At 36.9% G+C, this 25,358-nt stretch overlaps 1 protein-coding gene across 2 annotated transcripts; it reads left to right on the top strand.

The window, feature by feature from the left end:
- The first annotated feature begins 295 nt into the window (after nt 1–295).
- On the top strand, nt 296–24,516 carry ELOVL7 (ELOVL fatty acid elongase 7). 2 transcript variants are annotated; one of them, XM_028119102.2, is made up of 7 exons: nt 296–359; nt 10,065–10,255; nt 13,820–13,900; nt 14,792–14,848; nt 17,207–17,312; nt 22,036–22,172; nt 24,282–24,516. In XM_028119102.2, exons 1-7 carry the CDS (start codon nt 296–298, stop codon nt 24,489–24,491), a joined length of 846 nt encoding a protein of 281 aa, XP_027974903.1. In that variant the 3' UTR covers nt 24,492–24,516. The 2 variants fall into 2 exon arrangements, with proteins under 2 accessions (XP_027974903.1, XP_027974904.1); XM_028119103.1 differs by lacking the exon at nt 296–359 and adding an exon at nt 3,701–3,725.
- The last annotated feature ends 842 nt before the right edge of the window (nt 24,517–25,358 follow it).

The raw sequence follows: 25,358 nt of genomic DNA, 5'->3' as shown, positions 1-25,358 counted from the left end.
ACTCCTTTTATATCTTGCACATAGAATGTTAGCCCTTTTCAGCAAAGTAAGCATTGTTCTTATAATGATGAAAAATCTTAAATGTTTGCCACTGTATCAGGGTTTAATGTGGTTCACTAATGCATTTACCCTTAGTACAGGTTTGTTGTTTTGCCAAGTATTCCTATTAAATATTTAGCATTTGTCATATTGTTTTATTAGAACTTGGCTTTATTTGCATTTATAGATTATAAACTCATTTCTTTTTTTCTTGTACTGAAGAACCCATTGTAAGAGCCAGTAAATCCTGTGGAAAATGGCCTTCAGTGATCTTACATCAAGAACCGTGCGTCTTTATGATAATTGGATCAAAGATGCTGGTAAGTAACCAAACTTCCTACTTAAGGCACTTCTTTTCTTTTTATGTCCGATTCCAGTATTTAATAGGATTTCACTGAAACAGAATGAGAGATTGCAAGTTAACACTCCCTCATAGACACCTCAAATATTAATTTTTATTACTAGTTAACAAAGGAGAAGTATCAAATTTCTCATTACAAATATGTTCAAAGATAGAGCTACACAGATGTTTATTATGATGTTTATAATAATGAAAATAGCTTTAATATCCAGTGAAGGAAATTGGTTAATAGATGGTGGTACATTCCAACTCAGTAGTCATTAAAAGTGATTTTTGGAGGCACAGTGCTCTTAGGCTTGCTCCTGCCCTAATGCTCCTAAGGGAAATAGCAGTTAATGCCAACAGTGATGATTCTTGAATGGGAGGGGCTGCACCCTTAGGGGTGTATCAGAAAGGGAGCGTTTCATAGGGCATCCCTAAGTAATTCTGAAATGTCTGCCTTCTTGCTGTGCCCATTAAAAAAAAAAAATCAGTATTCTAGGAACAATTTAATGCCACATCAGGTTTAAATACATTAAATGAAAAACAGGTTATAAAACACCACCTACATTACTTTTGTGAGAGCCATTGTCTCTGTGTGATAGGATTATGGGTAATTTCTGTTTACTTATCTGTATCTATTTTTTTTAATACCACTCAAATGTGTGTTGCTTTTATAACCATCACAGAACATTTTAAAAATGTAACAAAGATGGGACTCCTGGGTGGCTCAGTTGGTTGAGCATCCAACTCTTGATTTCAGCTCAGGTCATGATCTCAGGGTCATGAGATTTAGCCCTTCATTGGGCTCTGTGCCAGGCTCCCCGCGGAGCCAGCTTAAGATTCTCTCTCCCTCTCCCTTTGCCCCTCTCCCATATATATATATATATATGAGAAAGGTAAAACAATTTTTTTAAAGATTTTTTTTATTTGTGAGAGAGACAGAGAGTAAGAGAGAACACTAGTGGGGTGGGGGCAGAGGGAGAAGCAGACTCCCTGCTAAGCAGGGAATCCAATCCAGGGCTCCATCCTGGGACTCTGGGATCATGCATGACCTGAGCCAAAGGCAGACGCTTATCTGACTGAGCCACCCAGACACCCATATATATATGACAAAGGTAAACCAATTTTTAAATAAACAAGGAGTCAGAGTGTTGTAGAGCTGAGGCAGACCTCATCAAAGATGGTATCATCAAAGCTAACTGCGCATTTTAGAATTAAAGACTGAGGCTCAGAGATGTGACCTTGTTCAGAATGTGGCTAGTTGTTGGCAGGAAAAATTAGAACCTATGTTTCCTGATTTTGATTAGATTTCTGGTATTTCACATTTGAATTGTTTTACACATATTCGTCAGCATCACCACATCAGCTTAGCTCTTCCCTATCAACCAGAAATCATGTGTCCTCCAAATTCAGGAAGAAAAAGTGCTATCTCTTGGCATTTAACACAACTGGAATTATTTTCCAATTTATGCAGATATCAGCAAAGATACACTGTGTCATCGTTGCCGTCTTTCTTAGGAGACTGCTAAAGACCAATTTTATTTCACTAAAAAATGTCCCAACAGATTTGCCCTGGAAGAGCACCGAGGGTTTTTTTAGTAGCCTGTAAATAGTGAAGCTTCTATCTGGTAGGGAAATGGAGAATGACTGTTTCCATGTTTCTTCCTTTTTTTCTTAGTTTTTCAACTTATGTAATGATGCTAAGAACGTGTATATTTCTCTAGAGGTCCGCCTTCTCTGAAGGTTTACAGTAGTTCTCATAAATTCAGTATTTAACTTAAATACTGTTTGTTTTAATGGCTTTCACTTTTTTGTATTTTTAAAAATATTAATATTTTAATTGCTTTTCAAATAGAGGTATGGCTTGCTACCTGAAATGTCATGATTTGAACTTGGGAGCCAAGTAGATCTGGTTGCATGTTTAGAAATGGACCTGTTTGGAAGCACAGGTCCCTTGCTATTCACTATACCAAATGCAGGAACTCAAGAGAGGCAGATAATCAGTATCCTAACTCAAGAGCCAAATTGATTTAGATGATGATGAATATCTGTATAGAGCTGGAAGTATAAGATGTTTTTAAATGAACAACTTCTGATTTCTACTTCCACTGTTATCCATGTAATGACTCTCTGCTTTTTATTAGGAATACTTATATTGAAAAGTTGAGCAATATTAGGTCAGAAAAAGGAATGATGAAGGGCTGGAGGTGGTTAGGGAGAGACAAAGGGAGCCCCCAGAACAGCACTACAAACAGTACAGGGAAAGTGAGCGAGCGGGGCAGGCAGTGCTACATCTCTGTTATGCTAATTTGAAGTCATGAGAGAGGGGAGAGGGTACAGGGATGTATAATGAGAAGACCTAGATTTCAGTTATACCATTTCGATGGACTGGCTAGGTGGTCTTGAACTAATTATTGTCTGTGTTAAAAAGGCATTTCTTTTTCAGGAAAACAGAGGTGAGGATGGTACCAATATGCATGAAAGTGCTCTGTGACTTAGGAAGTAATCCAACACAGATGGTGGTAGTTGTTACAGATGATGGAAAGAGTGCTGTCATCTGAAAATACTTTTAACATAGCATATGCTTTTTAAAAATGTCTATTCATATATATATAATTTTTTTTTTAAATCGGGGTCTAGAGAGTTAAAATGTTTTGTGTTAGATTTACAACTTTGTGAGAACACTATCAGGTATAATAGGAGAGGTTTTTTTCCTTCTGTTCAGTGTGGTATTGATCTTGGAGAGCCATTAGAAATCACTCCTGGCCATCTTAGTCCAGTTTAATTTTGCTTACCCTTGGAGGGTCTGAACCCATGGTCAAGGGCCAAGAATTTCAAGTGTATTCTTGGCTTTGGCCGTATTTCTGAGTAGCATTCGGGAAACTTACTCTTATTCATTGGTTTCCTGATTGCTGAAGAAGTAGTGGTCATACATAATTATTTCATGTGGAAAATTCCACAGCTACAGATTTAAATATGGTTTAATTAACACCTAAGCTATAAGAGGATTTATTATGATTCCTGGATATGAGATGTCAAATTTTGAAGTCATGCTCTAGTAGCATTTTGGACTGTACAGAAATGGAAACTTGTTAATGTTTTAAAAGCAATTTTCCTTGTGTTTGGTTAGTAATAACTTTTCAAACCTAGTTATGATCTTTTTACAAGAAGATGGAGTATGAGTCGGGATGCTGCCATTCTGAACCTTTAGTACTTCACAAAAGGCTGGAGCCTTTATCTTGTTGGTGCACTGAATTTTAAAGGGTGTACTTGAGCTAGTATATGCTACTTAAGAGAACACCCTCTTACAAGTAGCTGATGGAAAAACTCATTAAAATTCTATGTTTGTGGCACTTCTACTTTCCCTGTACTCTCTCTGGAACACTCTTAGAAAAGAATTATTAGGCTAGCAATAAGTCAGAACTTTGGTAATGAGTGGGGTATGGACTTCAGACAACCTGCCTTCCCATCCTGTTATGTCATCTTGTCTCGACTCATGACACTTAAACCCAACCCTGATGCCAAATAGAAGGTACATGAAACACTCTTTCCTCAGCCTATTGTGTCTGGGGAAAACAGAGCTCACCCCGAATCTTTTGTAATCTGTGGCATCACAGAGTGAGTCTTTATCACAGACTTTAAATGTAGTCTGATCACAGACTTTAAATGTCATTGAGCAGGCCCTCCTACAACTTCCCTGATCAAGTCACCATCTATACCTGACTTGTAGACAGCTTGTCAGGGGGAGCCCCCTACCTCACGTAGAAGTAGGCTCTCTCTTCAGAAAGGTATAACTGTTACTGAGCAAGAAGGCAAGCAACATGAACAGTTGTCACTCATTAACGATAGCCGGAGTCATGAACATCGTATTAAAGACTTAGAATTTCATTTGCTCATTAGGGAGAGCTGATGTAAGCAGAGGAATAATCTGGGCAGAGCTGTACTTTTAGAAAGTGAATTTGGAGGTTGTGTGGAAGACAAGATGTAACAGATTGGATCAGGGTAGGGAAAACACATAAGAGACAACTGCAGAGCACCTAGTGAGGGATGCTGAGGCCCCCAGTGTAGGTGAGGGAAGCACTGAACCCCTGGTTCTTAACTCTGACAGCTCATTGTGGTTACCTCAGCTTTTATGGATACCTGGGACCCATGCCCTAGAATTCTGATGCAGTTAGAACAGGGTCATTTTTGGACCATTTGATTTTTAAATACTGCAGAGCTGATTCTGCTATGCTGACAGAATTCACATCTGCTGTAATAGTAGCAGTGCATAATTACTGAGCCCTTGGGTTGTGCTGGGCTCTTTACATATAGTAACTCATTAAATCCCCTATGAGATACGTGCTGCTTTATGCCCAATTCACAGATGGGGAAACTAAGCACAGAGAAGTGAAGTCAGTGGCCCCAGATTCCATGAGTCAGTGGGAGAGCCAGGATCAGAACCCAGGCGGGCTGATTCCAAAGCTTTGCTAAAATAGGATTTAAAAACAAACAAACAAACAAACCTGATGTACTGTTTTATGAGAATAACATGAAATTAGCCAGCTTTTCCCAAAAGATACAGTGATATTTTCAAATTTATAGAACTCAGAAGTCACATACATGTAGGGTTTTAAAAGAAGGTGTATGCTTAGGGCGCCTGGGTGGCTCAGATGGTTAAGCGTCTGCCTTCAGCTCAGGTCATGATCCCAGGGTCCTGGGATCGAGTCCCACATCAGGCTCCCTGCTCCTTGGGAGCCTGCTTCTCCCTCTGCTTCTCTCTCTCTCTCTGTCTCTCATGAATAAATAAATAAAATTTAAAAAAAAATAAAAGAAGGTGTATGCTTAAAATATTAAATTATGGGAAAAAATATTTATTTTAAAGTTATTTTTTTCTGCTTCCTGAGCCAACCCAGCATGCTTTTCCTGGCTTGTTTTCTTTCTACTGCTACCAGAGGAAGAACAGAAAGATGATGTCATTTGATATTTTTTCCCCCTGCTGAGTCAATAAAAGAATAAAATAAAATATGTCTTTAATTCAGGAATTCCTTTAAGGACATACACACACAAAAAAAACCCTAGTTTTCAGTCATACCCATGATATCTGTTAAGAACAGAAACATTTTAAATTGCTTAAAGAGGAGAAAAAAAATTAAAATCATCCATGCCATCACCATCCAAAGGTAACCATGTTAATTAACATCCTACCAGGGGTCTTCTTTGGTACTGGCTGAAAGTCCTTATTTCACTGGAGGTAGAAACTAGACATATCCATATGGCTTATGATGTTCCTGTTTTCAAACTTCAGATTACCCACTGATAGAAGAAATTCAACAAAGTTGGAGCAGTTCTGATTCTATCCCTTAGTCCCCATTTGTGTGGCAACTTTTATTTCCTGTGACTTCCCTGGTGAGTTACCGGCCCGTGGCTAGTGCACCTTGTGGCTGTTGAAACTGCACATGGCGCCCAGATGTCCTGGGGAACGTGTGGAAAGGGAGGGTACCTAATAGAAGCAATAAAAAATTTCAGTGCTGTGTACCTGGATCGCTGATTTTGAAACTTGTTCTGATTTCAAGCTGTGACAATCTTAATACGAGGGGAAAAATTAATTTTGAGAACTTTGTATTTTTATAAATATCTGTCAGCAGACTTCTGTTGAATTTTCTATCTTGTGCAGGATACTTGACTAAAATTGTTCCTGCTAAGAGCATCAGTGACTTCCTTTTGTTCAAGCCAGTGTCCCTTTTCAGACTACATTTTAACTTTCTCTCTCTGCTTCATTTTATCCTTTGACTCCTTCCAAAGATTCACTCTTCCCTTAACCTCAGGATGGCTCACTTCTGTGGTTTTCCTTCTCTCTCTCCGGTCACTCCTTGGTCTTTTTTTTTTTTTTTTTCTTTTTAAACAGTTTTCTCATCTACCATCCCTCCTGAGAAGATTGAGTCCTCAAGATTCTGACTTAAACCACTTACTCTCCCTACTCTACCCACTTTCCTAAGCCACTTTCCTGGCTTGGTTGTTCACCTTTCATGTGATAAAGATCCCAAATAGTACATCTCTGGCCCAGATCTCTCTCCTGCTTCCACATTCAAATCTCCAGGTGCCTAGAGGGGTCTCCGTAGACATGTTTTAGACATGTAAGATGTTCGAAAACCTAAGCCATCTCTCCCTGACCAGTGTTGCTCCATATCCTGCATTCCTAGTCTCAGTGATAGTACAATTATCTAAACAAAAATCTCAGTTTTTCCTTAACTTCCACCTGTTCTCATTCTCTGTGTTTAAGCATTTACAAAATTTTATGTACTCTGCCTCCTTACTGTATCTCAAAATGATCAGATCCTATTTATCTTCATCACTACCTGATTTTTAAATGTTAATTCCAGGATAATTAACATATAGTATTATATTAGTGTCACGTGTACAATATAGTGACTCAACATATATACATTACTCAGTGCTCATAATAAGTATACTCTGAATCCCCTATCACTACCTAATTTTTGTAACACTACCTAATTTTTAATGGCTTAACTTAAAGATTTATTTCAGCAGAGAGCTCTTTCCCAAACTCTGTTCCACAGTGTATTCTACACAATATCAGTTTGAGGAATGGCCAAATAAGTTTGAGGAATGTTGCATACCATCATTCTCATCTTGGCAATTCACAATGAACACAAAGCACGAAAATCCTGCAGAAAAACAGTTTGCTTGTTTAGCATTCTCATTAGCCTCACCCTACTTTTTCTGTGGACAGATTTTAAATGTCTTGCTTCCATTGTATAGATTGGGCCAAGTTTGTATAGGATATGAGGTAAGGAACATGCTCATTTTTCTTCCAAATATTCATTTTTCCTATCAACATTTGTTGAATAATCTCTCCTTTCCTTGCTTGTTTATGGGTCTTCCTTTATCATATATTAAATTCCTAAATATCTTGGGGTCTGTTTTAGAGCTGACGTTTGGCTTTTTTATTTAGTTTTTCAAGATCTGCCACAAATAATACCTTATATGTTAAAAAAAAAAAAAAGTAGGAAGGGAAAAATAAAGGGGGGGGAAATCGGAGGGGGAGACGAACCATGAGAGACTATGGACTCTGAGAAACAAACAGAGGGTTCTAGAGGGGAGAGGGGTGGGGGGATGGATTAGCCTAGTGATGCGTATTAAAGAGGGCAGGTATTGAAAGGCGCACTGGGTGTTATAGGCAAATAATTAATCATGGACTACTACATCAAAAACTAATCATGTATGGTGATTAACATAACAATAAAATTTAAAAAATTAAATAAATTACATTACAATTTAAAAAAAGGATAGGGCATCTCTTGGTATTTTTGATGGAAACCGATCTGTATATAGAATACATCATCTTTCATAGCTAAAGCCATGCCTTAGTATACCCGAGTATCAGATATGAGCTCTGCAGCAATAAAATTGAGGCCAAGTGAGTCCTCAGCCATGAAGTCTGTTGAAGAAATTTTTGCGCTGCGTAGGAAGTCAGACTTGAGGGGGTATTCAAAGTGTTTTGGTAATTGGTTACATCATTAGCAGTTTAAATGAGCAAGGGCTGTATTCCTCTCACCCCTCTTTTCCAATCGACAAAAGTGATGGTGTTTGGCAACGTAAGGTTAGTCAAGACTCAGTTTTCAGTCAGATATACTTAGAAAACTGTTCATACTTGTCTTCCTTTGTAATGCTCTGGTTTCAGGAGGCAATTTAGTAAAATTACACCTGAACTACTTAAGATTATAGAATTAATCATATCTTATTTTTTTATTGTGTCATTCTTTATTTTAATAATATTTTCAGGGGTGGCACAGTTGGTTGAGCATCCGACTCTTGGTTTCGGCTCAGATTGTTATGTCAGGCTCATGAGATCGAGCCCCGTGTGGGGCTCCCCACGCTCAGCACAAAGTCTGCTTCAGATTCTCTCTCCCTCTGCCTCTCCCACTCGTGCTCGCTCACTCTCTCTCTCTGTCTCTCTCAAATAAATAAATCTTTAAAAAATATTTTCAGACATTAAAACATAGCCATAATATTATAATCACACCATAATAAAACATCATCATCAAGAATTTCACCAGTATTCATATTTTCCCACGTATCTCATAAGAGTATTTTTAACTGCTAGTTTGGTCATTTTTTTATATTTGAGGCATTAAAATAATTACTCAAATGATTTATCCTTAATAATAGCCCATGTCAGAAATAATAATAACAATTTCGACTTTATTTTTTTCCTTTTCTACTTGAACAATGTTCTAAGTATATTAAGAATACTTAGATTACATCAATTTTTCTATATGTCTCTGTACACATGGATCCTTTTTTTGTGGTCAAGTGGTCTTAAGAGTCTTCTGGGATAAGTCTGACATTTTTCCATTTTGAGATTTGTTGCTTCTTTCATCATGCTTATAGAATTTTTGTTTATCTTTGCAATACAAGAATTTTACCTACATGCAGCTAGATTTGCTTATTCATTAGTATTTACTTCCTGATACATGGTAAGTACTTTGATATAAAGATTTAGTTTTGATTTTCATTTTTCAGAAAAATATTTTATGATCTATTTGAATACTTTTCTGTTTTTTCTCTTCATTTTACTTCTGTTCAGGAATACCTATTATATTTGCAGGTCCCCTGTTTATTTGGCATATATATTTTTTTCTCAAATACTTTTAAAAAAACTTCATTATTGAAGAATAATTAACATACAATGTTATATTAGCCTTAGGGGTACAAGATATTGTTTCAGCAATTCTGTACATTACTCAACACTCACCATAAGTGTCACCATACAGTATTATTACAGAATTATTGACTATATACCCTGTGCTGTGCTTTTCATTTCCAAGTCACATTTTATCCTGAGTTGCAATTTTTAATTGATGTAATTGGAATGAGCAGTGACCAGTGAATTTCTTCTTACATGGTTGTGAGGCTAATACAGTTTTTTTGTTGTGTTTTTTTGTTGTACTCACATTGATTAGCCTATTTTGGACACCTAGAACCCATACTTTAGGTAGATGATGCTATGGTCCCTTTCAATTCTATGATTCTGTGATACAGTATATATGGAAATGTCCTAATTTCCTTGGGGGAAAGACGGGGGGAAAGCAAACAGAGGCATATTTTTTTATATAAAAGAATGTCTGGATAGAGAAACTCTAAAATGTTACTAGTGGTTATAGATGAATGGTGGAACTTTGCTGGGTGTCTTCTGTTCCCCAGATCCATTCTGCACCCTGTGCCGGACCCTGGGGAATGACCAGTATAGACTGTAACTGTGGGCTTGCTCCCCTACCCTCTGGTTTCTGATTGGGTTCAGCCATTGGAGAGTCGTAGGAGATTGGGGTGGTACTGAGATATTGATTACCCAGCCACTTACTTCCAGAATTGCCTTGTGCTGGCCCAGTCCCTCCACAGAAGATCACAGTGCCTATCCAGGAGGGTTTCTCCATTTGACTCCTGGTTTCTAGTAACCACTATGTCCCTGTGTCCTTTGAGGCCTGTGGTGATAAGAGCCCCACTCTTCCTAGCCCCATCACTGTCCGTGGTGATTTCCCTTTATCCTTCCCAAAGATAGTAGATCATTGACTGAATAGACTGCTGTCAACATTAGGATCTAGGTGCTTGCTTAAAGGAATGCTGGTTGCTGTCAGTTATTTCTTGGCTAAATGGATGTGCACTTACTTTTTGTTTTTAGATCCAAGAGTTGAAGACTGGTTCCTCATGTCCTCACCTCTGCCACAAACGATCATCCTGGGACTCTATGTCTATTTTGTCACTTCTCTAGGACCAAAGCTCATGGAGAATCGAAAGCCCTTTGAACTCAAGAAAGCGATGATAACATACAATTTTTCCATAGTTCTCTTTTCTGTGTATATGTGTTATGAGGTAAGTGTCTTCAGTATTCCTAATGGGAGAATTTTGCCTGAATCTTCCTGTTTTTCTGTCATTACGTTTCTTGTTATGATTATAATGGTAATGCTGAGATTTAAGGAATTTTAGAAATTTAGCGAAAATTCTTGCCAAAAAATTGTTATATATGGACCTGATATTGAACTATTTAGAGGATCTCAGTATAGTCTACCTCACAAGTAGTGAGAAAAAAGAACATTAAGTCCAGGAACTTGCACACAGTTAATCTTAGAGGATTGAATGAATCTGTGTTTTAAGGCAACTCATACATGGAGAAATTAAGTAACTTACTTGAAGTAACATAGCTGGTTATGGGAGGACTGATATTTGAATCCAGGTCTGTCTGACATTGGGAGCTCATCTTGACCCTGTAATGAGTTATCATCATCATGGTAGGAACCTTGGATGAGCTGTAAGATGGTAGACTGTTTAGGTTTGGTTTAGCTGGGCCTTGAGGGGACAGAGAATTTAGACTCATAGAAAGCAGTAGGTGAGGGAGCCTGTCCCTTGTCAGTAAGGGAGATGGGGATCTTCCAGGACCCAAGAGGAGACTCGTGGATTCTCTCTCACCCACTGTGCTGTTAACAATCTTCACCTAGCCTCACTTACCTGCTTTTCTGGGATTCCTTGCTTCTTTTCCAGTACCGGCTGGCTTCCTCATCTTCTACTCCTTATTTGCAGTATAGCTTGTGCTTCCTCATAACTGGAACTCTCGGGGGCCCACCATGACCCCTCTGGCCCCTCTTGACACTGTGACCTCTCCACGTGCATCCCTCCAGCTTGATTCCTGCTCAGATCCACCTGATTGAGTCACCTTATTCTGCTGTAACCTCATGTCTCATCGGCCCCCCCTCAAGTCTGGACTTACCTTGCTATCTTCTATTTCTCCTTTTATTACCAAAATTAACTACAAGCTATCGTACTATCCCTTCTGGATCATGAGTAACTGAAAGGGAAGGAGTAACAGAGGTGGGGAGCCAAAAAAAATAATACATGCTCTTATCAAGTTATGACAGAGAGGAAATAGCCTATAGGACCATGTTAAGCGCAGACCTAGAAGCCAGGAGACTAGGGGCTAATTAGTATCAGTTATGCTATTAACCAGCTGCCTGATTTTTGAGCAAGTTACTTAACCTCTCTGGGCCTTAGTTCTCCCATTTTATAGAATCAGGATTAAACCAAATTGTTTCTCACATCCCTTTATGCTCAGTGTCTGATTATGTCGCTCAGTGTAATGTCCCTAAATATGTTTCTCAGGAGGGAATTTAATTATAGCCGGTAAATTTGGGTTCCTATTTTAGCAAATACAATATAAAAGAAGTTGTGAAAATATCTGAATTTGGCAGTTTCTGTAACTTATTAATCACTCATACTAGAGTTACTTATATGCCAGTGTTGGGGTTGATTACCTGCCAAATATAAATTATTGCTGTTCTTCTTGATAGCCTGAAATATAGAAATGTCAAAAGCTTCATAGACTATTAGAATGTTCTTAAACTTAATATCAGGAAAGCACTAATTTCCATTCTCTCTCTTTTTTTTTAAGTTTTTATTTATTTAACAGAGAGAGACAAAGCAGAGAGGAAACACAAGCGGGGGAGTGGGAGAGGGAGAAGCAGGCTTCCCGCGGAGCAGGGAGCCCGATGTGGGGCTTGATCCCAGGACCCTGGGATCATGACCTGAGCCTAAGGCAGACGCTTAACGACTGAGCCACCCAGGCGCCCCTCCACTATCTCTTTAAACAAACAGTTTTGGCAGCCAGTCAGCATGTCATCTCCAGGACACTGAACACATCACATGGTTTATTGGGTAGAGCACAATTGCATTAGATATACAGAGGAAACACCTCCACTTACGGATGTTAGGGAAAATATGAACAAGATGAAAGGGAAGTACGTAGACTAAAGGAACCCACAGGCCTTATTGTAAAGCAGTGGTTTTGAATGTGCTAGTTAATTGGCACCAGTCAGACATCAATAAAGAGAGACTCGTGAAGATCTCACAGAAGGCCATGTCACAGAGCTTCTCCTGTTCAGCTCAGTCCTTATTTGGGGTAGGGTATAGTGGAGAACCAATCATCCCAGTTAAGTAAGTGGACCTTCTGTTTTACTTGCCACAGTCAGTAGAGGTCTGAATGGAAGAGAATATGACGCTCACTGGCAGATCAGGATTTTGTAGAATCAGCTGTTTTTCTACCACATTCCCTCGATCCTTTGAGAAATATTTGTTGACCTTGTTTTTGTAAGTCATTTTTCTTACCCATAAAATATGTCTTATACTTTCCTGAATCTTAAGATAATCTTTTTAAAGATTTCATCGTTTATCAGGTTAACAGTGGGATTAAATATCTTGTGAATCAAGCTAGGAGCTAGTATCAGGAAAGGATGGTGTGATTTTTGAATACCACAGTCTAAACAGTTGTTCTTTCTCTTTTGTTTCTTTTTGTTTTTCACCATCAAAATATCATTCTGATAAACCTCATAAATTTTTGCCTTTAAAAATTAATTTATGGTAAAGTTTTCATTTTAGCTTTAACAGTAATTAAAGATAGAAATTTAAAATGTGTACTAATGGCAGAAAATGATATAACCATTATACTGAGAAAGAAGACATTCCGGGGAAGATGTTGGCATTTGTGAAAACAGGATGTCAAAGAAGAGCTGATCATATTGTCAGAAAACTCAGTTAAGCCAACCATTTAATATATACATTAAATTAAAATTAGAACCCTTAGCTCTTCATTTTCAGATACTGTTTTATTTTTTTTTTTTACCTTTTTTGGAGTTTTTATTTGAATCAGATACTGTTTTAAAAGAACTTCTCACCATCATACTAAAAGAATGTCAATATAATCTTTGAGTTAAGGTTCAGATAACAACAATAGCCTCTTTGTTGTCACCACTAGTCTAAGGTCACTTTGTGGGTGTGCTGGAATTAAGGCATGCCAGATTGCACTCTTATTGTTAACATTTTTGTCTCTTCCTTGTCACGTGAATCCAAACTGAACTAGTCTCTGAGTCTTGTGTTTGATCAATCTTGATTTTAAGAGCCATAGGCTACCACTTCACTTTACACGCACTAGCTAAGGACGGGAAAACCCAGTGTGGCAGCCACTAATAGTACAGTAAGGAATTTTGGTTTGCCCATTTATTTATTGGCTGATGGAGAAGATTAGAAATTACCAGAAAAGACTGTTTTCAGACTCTGTTATTCGTGGGCATATATAGATACACATATATGTACATATACTGGCATATACCTACCAGTATTTGCTATCTATGCAAAACACTCCCAGCATTTTATTCTCCATGGATATTTGAGTCAGAACACAGTTGATACAAGTAATATATAGCTGTATGATTTTGAAAATTCCTGTTGTTTTATCAAGCCGAGTTCCCAGTTATGATTGTGCTAGCCTGCCTTTTCTTCCGCACTGCATGCTGAGTCAGCTGAGATTGTGGTAAAGAGACACAGTCAAAGGTACCATTGTAGCTGTTGAGCAAATTCTTCCTTCTTTAATATACATGTGCTCTCTTACAGTTTGTGATGTCTGGCTGGGGTACAGGTTATTCACTTCGATGCGAAATTGTTGACTACTCACGGTCACCTTCAGCATTGAGGGTGAGTTTTTCTTTGGAAAAACTTGTAACCCAAATGTTAAAACTTTTAGACTTTTTTTTTTAACACTTAATGTGAACTCAGAAGAAGTAAATGACACAATTATCAAATTACATGGCCTGAGAGAAAAAAAGCTAAAAATTATCAGAAAGAATCAAATAAAGTCAGGGGCATAGTTTTCTGTTAAATGAAAATTGGTGCTTTTATTGTTTAACTTCCTGGATTTAAAAATAAATTCATATCTTGTTCCTCAAAAAATTAAAAATAGAATTACCATATGATCTGGCAATTCCATTTCTGGGTATATACCTAGAAGTAACTGAAAACAGGGACTCAAAGAGTTATTTGTATACCTGTATTCATAGCAGCATTATTCATAATAGCCAAAAAGTAGAGGAACCCAGATGTCCATGGACAGGTGAATGGATAAAGAAAATGTGGTATGTTTATACAATGGAATACTATCAATCCTTAGCAAGGAAGGAAATTCTGACATGTGCTGTAGTATGGATGAGCCTTGAGGACATTATGCTAACTGAAATCATCCAGGCACAAAAAGACAAATATTGTATGATTCTATTATATGGGGTATCTGGAGTAGACAGATTCAGGGACAGAAAGTAAAATGGTAGTTGTCAGGGGCTGGTGGGGAAGGGAGATCACGAGTTATTGTTTAATAGATACAGAGTCTCACTTCTGCAAGATGAAAAGAGTTCTACAGATGGATGGAGATAGTGGCACAACAGTGTTGATGAACTAAATGCCACCAAACCAAACACGTAGAAATGGTTACAGTGGTAAATTGGGTTACGTATATTTTGCCAAAATTAAAAAAATGAAATTTTCCTCCATATAAAAAATAAAATAAATTCATATCTATGTGTGTTTCTGCAGATGGCACGCACCTGCTGGCTTTATTACTTCTCCAAATTTATTGAGCTATTAGATACTGTGAGTATGTGGTCACCACATTTGGTGAATGTTTGATGTATCACTAGAAGCAATAAACTGCTAGAGTTCAGTTGTCTGATAACTCTAGTTATCTCTCCACTTCAGGCCGACCTCCTGTTATCTTTTACCTTTTATTATCAGTAGTTTTAGAGCATAGGTAAGATAAGCATTTTTTTTCAGTCTTTTGCAAATGCCAAAAGGTTTTCTTATGTATCTACCACCTAAGATAAGCATGTAACTGTTGCTGCAAAACTGCATCTTTATGGAGATGGATGACAGGTGTTTGGGAAAGCAAGTTCACGGAGCAAAGAGCAGAGAACATTTTACTGTGGATTCTTTCGGTATAAACCAAAGCACTATGTCATCCATATTCCTTTAAGAGGATAAGTGCTTCAAAATTCATAAACTTACATTAGGATGTTATCCCTGGGATATCAGTAATTTAGGTAATATCAAAACTAACTCCAGCTGCCTTTCTCAAGTTTATGCTTATTAGACCTTCTCTCTTTCAACTTAAGATCCTGTTGAGGATCAACTTTGGATTTGGGTGATGGGCTCTGGGAGAAGCCAGTGTCATGGATTAGGGTCCTTGATGAGAGGAGAAAGGCGTGTACTTCTGTTTTCGTAGTAGCCTAGGAAAGCTGGATATTTATCATATATTTGGGACATGTGGGTCTCAGATATCTGGAACCAGTTCTGGGTCTAAGACAGACAAGTGTCTTCTCTCTTCAGGGTACATATTCATTACATATTACAGAATACATATTTCTTTTCTTTCTGCTTAATTATTATTTTTTTATTTAAATTCAATGAATTAATATATAATGTATTACTAGTTTCAGAGGTAGAGGTCGGTGACAGACTACACATTTCTTGCCGCAAATCTCAACATGCTTCACCTTCTCAGCTGAATAATCACATAATGTTAGAATTGGAAAGGGCTTTAGTGAGCATAGAGTACGGTGGTTCTCAAACTTGGGATTGCCTTAGAATCACCTAGAGGGCTTGTTAAACATGCAGACACCTGGACCCCACCCCTAGAGTTTCTGATTCAGTGTGTTGGGCTCAAGAAGTTCATTTCTTTTAAGTTCTCAGGTGTTGTTATTGCTGTTGGTCCAGGGTCCACACTTGGAGACCCCTGCTATAGTTCACTGGTTCTCAGCCATCATGGTACAGGAGCCTTGACTGCATTAGAAAAACCCCCAAAACCTGGGCCCCACCTCCAGAGATTTGGTGCCAGGTGGTCTACAGTTAGAGCCTAGGCATGGCTACTTTTATAAAGCTTCTTGGACACCGTAATATGCAGCCAGGGTTGTGAACCACTGATCTGGGCCAGAGTTCTCAATCTGAAAATAAATTGAAGCCAGGAAGGTAAGTAACTCACCCAGAGGAATGCCACTACTGCTTGGGACCAGGACCCCAGAGAGTTGGTTTGGGGCTTTTTCATTGCATGATGCTGCCATCTTCCATGTGCATAAGCAAATGCATTTTAGCTTCATTGTTTTTGCTTTGCATGTTCTCATTTCCAGGTTCCATAAGGAAACTTGCTACCTCTGTGTCCTTTTCTAAACCACATTTCTTAAATACCATTATGGATACTTTTGTTTGTGGTGCTCTGCTTAGTCCTATACTTAGAAGTCTGACTCATCACGGGTATTCTGAATTTTGAATATTTTTTGAACACTTAATTCTGCTTTTGAAAAAAATTTCCCCCTGCCAAAGCCTTCGTGTTCTCCTCTTTGTTTGTCTGTAGGGTTTCTGCAAACCACAGATACATTCAGTCTGGATGGTGCCTTTGTTCCTAGGCCACTTCTTTTCTCTCATCCTATTTCTCCAAATCCTGAGTTTTTCCCTTTTCAGAAATCTTTCTTTACTAATAATATGCTAACTTTTGCTTTGTTGCAAGTCCTCTTTTCAGTTTGCTTCATCCCTTATCTAAATTAGTAGGATGTCTTAGCAATATAGAATGATTTCTGTCCTAAGAATTGAGACTCTATGCTTTCCCATATACTTCAAAATCCACATGGTTGTTTTCCTGCCAGTAACATTTCTTTCAGTAGTATTTGGCTATGTTCTTCACTTTCCATTTTTGATTTTCCAATCTGCATACATTTTCTTTAACACCTTTTTATTGATTCTCCCATGACTAGTCATCGTACCTAAGTTCCTTCACACTAATTAGCTTTTCAGCTGCCCCTTGGAGAATCAGCTGCTTCTATGAGCATTCTCTAAGGCAGCCCTTTTAATGCAAATTATGATGTGAAATAGTTTGTACTTTGCCAGTATTTTTGTAGATAAATCAGTAGCTCAGTCATTGCATGATTTTCTATGAACTTGATTTTTTTAAAATTATTTCAGATCTTTTTTGTTCTGCGTAAGAAAAATAGCCAAGTGACTTTCCTGCATGTCTTCCATCATACCATCATGCCATGGACCTGGTGGTTTGGAGTCAAATTTGCCGCAGGTAGCCAAGGGAGAGTTGGGAACATGTGTTATAAACTATTACATTTCTGTATGTTGTAAACACAAATTCTGTCCTTAAATGTGATTTAGAAGAAACTCAAAACATCAAAGGATGACTTTGTTCGAACGTCTGACTTTCATCATTACCTGAAACATAAATGTAAGACTTTAACCTAGATCCCTTCATTCTTTAGAGACACATGACTTTTGCATACAGTCTTCTACCCATATCCTTTAGTTAGTTTGTTTGGATTTCACTCTTTTCCCATATAGTTCTATTAAATATCATTAAATAAATAATAAACAAATAATATGGTAGAAGCCTTAGTTTTATAGAAATATAGTTAGATATATATTCCTTATAGGTTTCCAGAAAGTTAGAATGTGTATCTCAAGTTCCAGTCTTCTTTGTATTAAAAATTCCAATAACTGAGAACACACCTCATCCCCTACCAACTCTTTAAAGATGTGTCAAATTGTGGTTGAAGGATATTGTTTTGATCTTTTTGGAAGTTGAAACTGGTTTAAAGCAAAAGCTTGGCAAACAGCCTCTTTTGTTCCTTTGATTTTGGCTTTATGCCTCTGAACATCTAGAATCAGAAAAAACAGGGTAAGTAATTTTACCCTATCATAAAGTGTTAAATAAATGGTGTCCCCAAGGACATATACTTATTAGCAGTCATTGGTTGGGAGATTAATTAATACGAGTTTCCTAAATTTGAGAAGTCTTTGAGTAGATCTGCAGCCCGTGTTAGACAAAGCTTTAAAATTTTTGTGAAGAGCTCATTTATATTAGGCATTCTGACTTTGTAGGACAAAAAAGAGAAACCACAACTGAGGAACACTTGTTTGAGTTTTAGAGTCTCTAAGCACGGGGAAAAAATCCTCATGTCTCAGAGTATGAGAGGGCATGAATAAGCCATTGGCATGAAAGAGATACCAGAACCTAGAGGAGCCAGAAGAACTGTCCCTACCATGGCCTGTGGGCATCAGATTTTGCAGTATATGAGGTGTTTCCTTTTCTCAAATTGGCCTTTGTATGTTGGACTTTTAAAAAGTAAATGTCGCTGGTTTTTCTGATAATGTATGTTAATGTAAAAATTTAACTCACGTTATGATAAGATAGTCTCATCTGTCCATTTTACAAATCAAGGATAGCCATATTATTTAATCTCCATTATTTTACTTCTCTTTATATGTTTATGTTTTCTCTCACATGCACATCAGTTCTCTGTATAGTGATATTCATTGACATCTTATTTGTGTTGGCCAAAAATGGGAGAATACCTAACCATCCATTAATAAAATGGTTATGAATTCTTGTGTATATATAATTGTGAAATGCAAATGATACTGAGAGACATTTAGCTTGTCTTCTCTTTTAAGCAGTTTGACTCCAAAATTATCAGAAATAGGTGTCTATTCTATTTTAAAGTATGCTAGAAAAAGTTCTTTCACACTCTTAAATTTATTGATTCAGACTTCTTCTCTGAGACCAGAATATTGCATCACAACACTGAAAAATAAATATAAATAGGAAAAAGATTGGGAGGCATTACCCCAAAATACAGTGACTTAGAGGGACTAACACAAAAAGTGCTTTCTCTCTCCATCTTTATCCTTCTCTGTATTTTCTAATTTTTATATATTGAATAGCTGTAAGTTCTATAATGGGAAAAATGAACTTTATTTGAAGAATAGAGTTGAACACTTTTCTAATGTCTATCTTTGTGCCCACTGAGAGTCTGACTTCCATTTTCTAACAAGCATTGCTTTCAATAATGAAAATTTAAACATGAAACTCCTTGGTTTTTAATGTTACCCTGTTTATGGACATCAAACACTTTGTAGTGGGTTCATTGTCCACACCTTAATCCCCCTTCTGCTTTACAAAATGTAAATACTTTCTTCTGTCATATGTCCCATGAGTTGGCATTTCTGTTAAGTCTTGCATGTGGGATCTAGTAAGTACTTATTCTTTTAGTTATTTTTTTTATAATATTTATTTAGTGACACCTAAATATTTATTTAGTGACAAGTACAGCAATAACAGTTGAGATATTTCCAGAAATGTGGTTTGGCATTGGCTTTCATTCCTGTATTGAAACTGTCCAGTTTACACTTTTCTTTCAAAAACTTGAGCACAGCTAATCTCTATCTAGTATTTAATTTCCTGTTTGCCTGTTGCACAATTCTCTGGCATAAAAAAACATTCCAACTTTTCTTTGGAATATGATGCGAATGTTTCTCTGGCAGGTTTTTATATTCATTTTGCACATACTCCCTTCCAGAGATATGGAGAATTGTGGTAATTACCCAGGTGATCCCTTTATTTTTCTAAACAGGAATAAAATGAGATGGTACTAATTGCAATTCGTTACGAGATGTTAGCTTTGCAAAACTATTGTTGTAAAGAAGAAAGCAAGCTTAGAAAATACTTTATCAGGAAAGCCTTCCAAAGAAGATGTGAAAAACATTACTAATTAAAATGTTCTATGAACAAACTTACTAATATATCTGAGAAAATAATACCTAGACAAAACCAGCAAGTTAATTTTATTTGATAGCTGATTTTGATTAGTAATCCTTACTAAACCCTGTTAGCTACACTAGTGCTTTGTTAAATTCCTGTCCTTAAAATCCGCATTTTAGGACATTTAAATAATGAAAGATTCTGGATGGAAAATATTCTTCTACCAAAAAGTGGGACAAGTGTCTTAATGAGAAAGTCTCTGATGTGTTTGTTTCCTGTGTGTTTATATAATCACAAGACATAAATGGACATGAGAGGTATTTGGCTTATGCCCCTATTAAGCAGCTTGACTCCTAAACTATCAGGATAGACAACTACTATATTTTTAAATCAACCTAGAAAAGGTGTTTTCACACCACTATAATTTATTTATTCAAGTTTCTTTTGGGAAAAAAGACTAATCCAAATGTAAATAATAAAAGGCGGGAGGTTGTTAATAAGCTTCACTAATTCAGTTTCTTCTGACTTGAAATTTATGATAATTAAAGAATTGGCTGCAATTTATTTATTCTACTTAGAAAATGCATAAATGAGGCATTGGGGGAATATTTAAATTACACAAAAATAATTACTTAAGGGGCGCCTGGGTGGCTCAGTCGTTAGGCGTCTGCCTTCGGCTCAGGTCATGATCCCAAGGTCCTGGGATCGAGCCCCGCATCGGGCTCCCTGCTCTGTGGGAGCCTGCTTCTCCCTCTCCCACTCCCCCTGCTTGTGTTCCCTCTCTCGCTGTGTCTCTCTCTGTCAAATAAATAAATAAAATCTTTAAAAAAATAATTATTTAAAACACGTTATTTTAAAGGAGTACTTTAGCAGTGGTAGTATCTAGAAGTATCTGGAATTTCCGCAATTATGAATGATTATTAAAATGTAATTAGTTTCTACTGTGCAGCAATTTTTATTTTGCTTTAAACTTTCTGTAATACATAGCGTTTATGAATTTGGTCCCTTTTCTAATGTAATTCCACATTTTGAGATTTCACTTTATTTCTGGAATTAAAGAATACTGGAATAAACAAAGTAGAATATTTTGGAGAAAAATTTAAATCCCAGATCAACATCACTAAGCTGAATCAGGCTATACATAAAGAATGCAGCTTCTTCTAGATTGTGCCTCTTAGGAAAAATGCTAAGGAAGAGTGTTTCGGTTTTTTTCTCCTGCTATCAGCTGGTCACCTTGTTACCCCTTCCACTGTACTACAGGTTCAGCTAAAGATAATTGAAATGATCTTTGCTTCTGTTCCCCCAGGGTTCTTTGCTTCTACTCTAAATTGAATGTGGTCAGTAGGAGATGTAGTGGTTAGAAGAGGAAAATCAAGATAGGAAGACACAATTGATAATAAATGGAGGCAGTAAACAAAGACAGCTTAACAATTAATAAATGTTTATTTTGGAAGAAAAATAATTGTTTTTAAATAATTAAAGCAAACTTAGCATAGCCTACTAATGAAAGCCAGTGGTTTTACTGCCAAAGTTTTATAGCACAAGAGAATGGATTGTGATGCATTCATACAGTGCAATACTTTAATACTACACAGCCAGTAAGAAAGCAAACTACTAATATGCACAGCAACATGGACAAATCTTAAAAACATTATGTTGATTGAAAGAATTTAGGACCAAAAGATTTTATATGAAGTTTAATATCAGACAAAGCTAATAGTTGATGATAGAAGTCAGCATAAAGGTTGCGTTGAGAGGGGTATATTCTTGGAAGGGGGACATAGGAACTGTATATGATGTTGGAAATGTTCTATATCTTGACCTTGGTGGATGGTTATGTGGGTGTATACCTATGTACATAATCATCACTTAAGATTGCATTTGTGTACTTTATACATGTGAACCCTCGCTAAAAAAAATGAATTTGATTACTATTATTAAATATATACCATTTAAAAAAATAACTTAGTTTGTTAAAGTGAACCCAAATCAAAAGACCATCTTAAGGTTAAGATATAATAATAAATAAAGGCATTCTAATTTATTTTTGAAGATGTGCATCTTACATTTTACTGAATGAATATGTTATCCGGCTCCCTCTAATTTGGTAGCTGTTTAACAAATTGATGTTGTATGTGTTTTTCTTTCTACTAAAATTAAAGAAATAATTATTCTAAAATCTCAGTTCAGACAAAAATGAATCTCATTTTAAGGAGCATTTCCCCCATTTTACAATAATTTTATTTTCCAGGTGGTTTGGGAACATTCCATGCCTTTCTAAATACAGCTGTACATGTAGTAATGTATTCCTACTATGGGCTATCTGCACTGGGACCAGCCTTCCAGAAATATCTGTGGTGGAAAAAATATTTGACATCATTACAGCTTGTGAGTAATTAATTTTCTTTAAAACCAGATGTAAAACTAAACTGGAGTCATTTCTCTTCCCTGTGAATCAGAATACTAACTAAAGAACAAAAGTTACAAAACAATAGGAATATAGAGTGTGTGGCCCCTATATTGCATCCCATCATTATCCTTTCCGTGTTATTTATTTATTTATTTATTTATTAAAGATTTTATTTATTTATTTGACAGAGAGAGACACAGCCAGAGAGGGAACACAAGCAGGGGGAGTGGGAGAGGGAGAAGCAGGCTTCCTGCCAAGCAGGGAGCCCGATGTGGGGCTCGATCCCAGGACCCCAGGATCATGACCTGAGCTGAAGGCAGATGCTTAACGACTGAGCCACCCAGGCGCCCCTTTCCATGTTATTTAAACTCTTGTCAAGAACTGTGTTGAAAACAAAGTCTATTTGGTAGCCAAGAGCCTCAGACAGGTAAAGCAGAATGTGTATCTTTAGGCCATCTTTATAATATTTTATGCTTTTCTATAAAATAAATATACTTATGATCAAGATAATATCAAATTTATTTGAACTGCAGCAGGCATAATATTAAATTAGAAGTTAGAAGTTCCATATTCTAGATCTAAATGACTTTGAGGGAGGGAATGTAACTTTGAGGGCATTATGAGTCTTCCTCTATGCCTGCCTCTAAGTCTGTTTTTCCTCCAAATGGTAAACATACATGCGGATGAAAGAGGTAGGGGGATGGCATATTGTATTTACTGACAGAATTGACAATGCTCTAAATAACCAAGTGTAAGGAAATAGTGAAATAAATTATTTTGATTCCTACTTTGCAATATTATGAAATCAAGAAAATTATTCACAGTTGCCTTCTTTTTAAGTATTTTTTTCTAATTGTAAAGTAACATGCTCATCGCTGAGAAATTAGAACATCTAATTAAGCAAAGAGAAAGAAAAATAAGCATAATTCCACATATATGTGTATACCTGTTGCATGATTTGCATTATGCTGCATAGACAATTTTGTATTGGGCTTTTTTTCCCCACTTGCCTACTCTTAAATGTTATAAAAGCTTTTTAACGATGTGGCAAAATACTAAAATAGAAGAAAGAATAGATATTTATTATCTCGAACATGCTGGTTATATGCAAACATGCCTGAGTCGGATATTGAAGGTGTCACCAAGGCTTCCAAAGGTGTCATCTTTGTGTCTGTAAAATGAGAGAAATAAGGGTAGCTACTGCACAGGGATGTCATAGAAGTTTCTTAAGATAATGCAAGGAAAGTTGAGGATGATCATAAAAGAAACTGTGAAAAGCTTAACTATGGTTATAACTAGAAGACTATAGGTAATTGTTGTTTATTTTTATTTATGGAATTTTACTTGTCTAACATTCCCACAGAGCACATGTTGCCTTTTAATCAGGAGAAGAAAGATATGCAAAAAATCTGGACATTAGCCTGGGAAGTGTTCCTCTTAAGACTGTGTAGAATGTTCTGGAACAAAGAGCCTTTGGGCATTACAAGGAAGGTCATCAATACTGTTTTACTCTTTACAGATTCTCTGCTGCCATTGGCAGGATAGATTTTTACCCTGATATAACTGGGTGACAAGTGGCAGATACCAGGACTCAGGCGTGCTTTGTCTCCTACAGAATTGCTGGGACTCTAATTTAAATGTTTGTATTTCCCCAAAATTGAAATACCTTGTCTAATAACAAGACAGAATATTTGAAACTAAAAGTCTTCTAGAAAATGAGGCCATAAGATAGTGGTCCCATGTGTATTTCATCAAGTCAAGGACTCAAGACAGAGACTTACCAAGAAAATTTGCTCTGATGGTTCTTTCTCTGGGTACGAAAGGCCTGCTGCCCCGCACAGCTCCCGGGCCATTTATGAAGGGCTGCTGGAGTTGTACAGTTGGGCAGGACTGAATAGTGGATTTTGACACTATCCCACCCACTCTCACACCCATGGAGGCTAGATTTAAAGATAAAATTCCCTACCCAACAGTAGCCTAGATGTGGTTGCAGAGTGTTTAAGCATAAGCAGCCAAAGAATGCATTAAATGATTGCTCCTTTGTGACTTCATATCTGAATAATATTTTTCATTCTTTCATCTGTTAGGCCCAGTTCATTATTGTCACCATCCACATAGGCCAGTTCTTTTTCATGGAAGATTGCAAGTACCAGTTTCCAGTCTTTCTGTACATCATTATGAGTTATGGGTGCATCTTTCTGCTGCTCTTTCTCCATTTTTGGTACCGTGCTTACACCAAAGGCCAGAGACTGCCCAAAACTGTGAAAAATGGAATCTGCAAAAACAAAGATCACTGAAATGCAAGCACGACATGAATCTATGAATGAGACTGGTATCTTACTTTCTTTGACAATCAAGAGCTATTTCCATGTGAAGTGCATTTTGTATATTTTTCAAAACCAAGAGCTTGTATTTTTATGATAAGTTACTGGAGTTTCTGATATTTGAGAGCCCAAAGATCCCAGATAACAGAGTCTAATTGGAGCCTAAAGCAGGCAGTTTTTCAGCTGCTTTTAAACCTAATATAAAGGTTTTATTTAATACATTTTGTTACAGTGAAAGAAGAATATGAAACAGTATAGTACTTTTCAAAGAAGTCCAGTATAGATGAAAAATATCATCAGATATTTTGACCGTGGACAGAGATCCATGCCCTACTATAGATTCCTTCTGCCAGCTCTGAAAACCTCAAACTGAGGGTTTTGGCTTTGTTGCTTGTTGATTATATTCAGAAGACACTATATTTATTCTAAAGTTAAATGCCCATTCTAAAGAGTTAACACTGGTGGACATTAAGTGAATTTTTGATAAGTTGTCATTTAACATCACTAACAAAAATTGTTAATGGATCTCTTGTGTAGCCACCACCAGCTTTACTGATAAGACTTCCCTACAACATTTTTGTTGTATATACTGTTTAAAAGTAACAATTCTTTTGGTTAGTACATTCATGCACTTGACACTAAGTATAAGTTAATATTTTGAAAACAAGATGATTTGTTCTGTGAATTAACAAGCACTGTGCTATTACTACTTTGTAGTTAACTTTGTAGATTTCTGGAAAGAGGTGAAATTTGTCACTGGAAAAAGTACTCTGTAGTTCAGTGGGAAAAATCTGTTGTCTGTTGTATTATATTGTCACTTTCTCATATTGTCGTGGCTTA

This window comes from Eumetopias jubatus, unplaced genomic scaffold (genome assembly GCF_037043125.1).
Source record: "Eumetopias jubatus isolate StellerSeaLion01/CBP00866 unplaced genomic scaffold, mEumJub1_p1.0 scaffold_5, whole genome shotgun sequence".
Classification (NCBI taxonomy): domain Eukaryota; kingdom Metazoa; phylum Chordata; class Mammalia; order Carnivora; family Otariidae; genus Eumetopias; species Eumetopias jubatus.
This window is presented reverse-complemented; position numbering and strand designations above follow the sequence as displayed.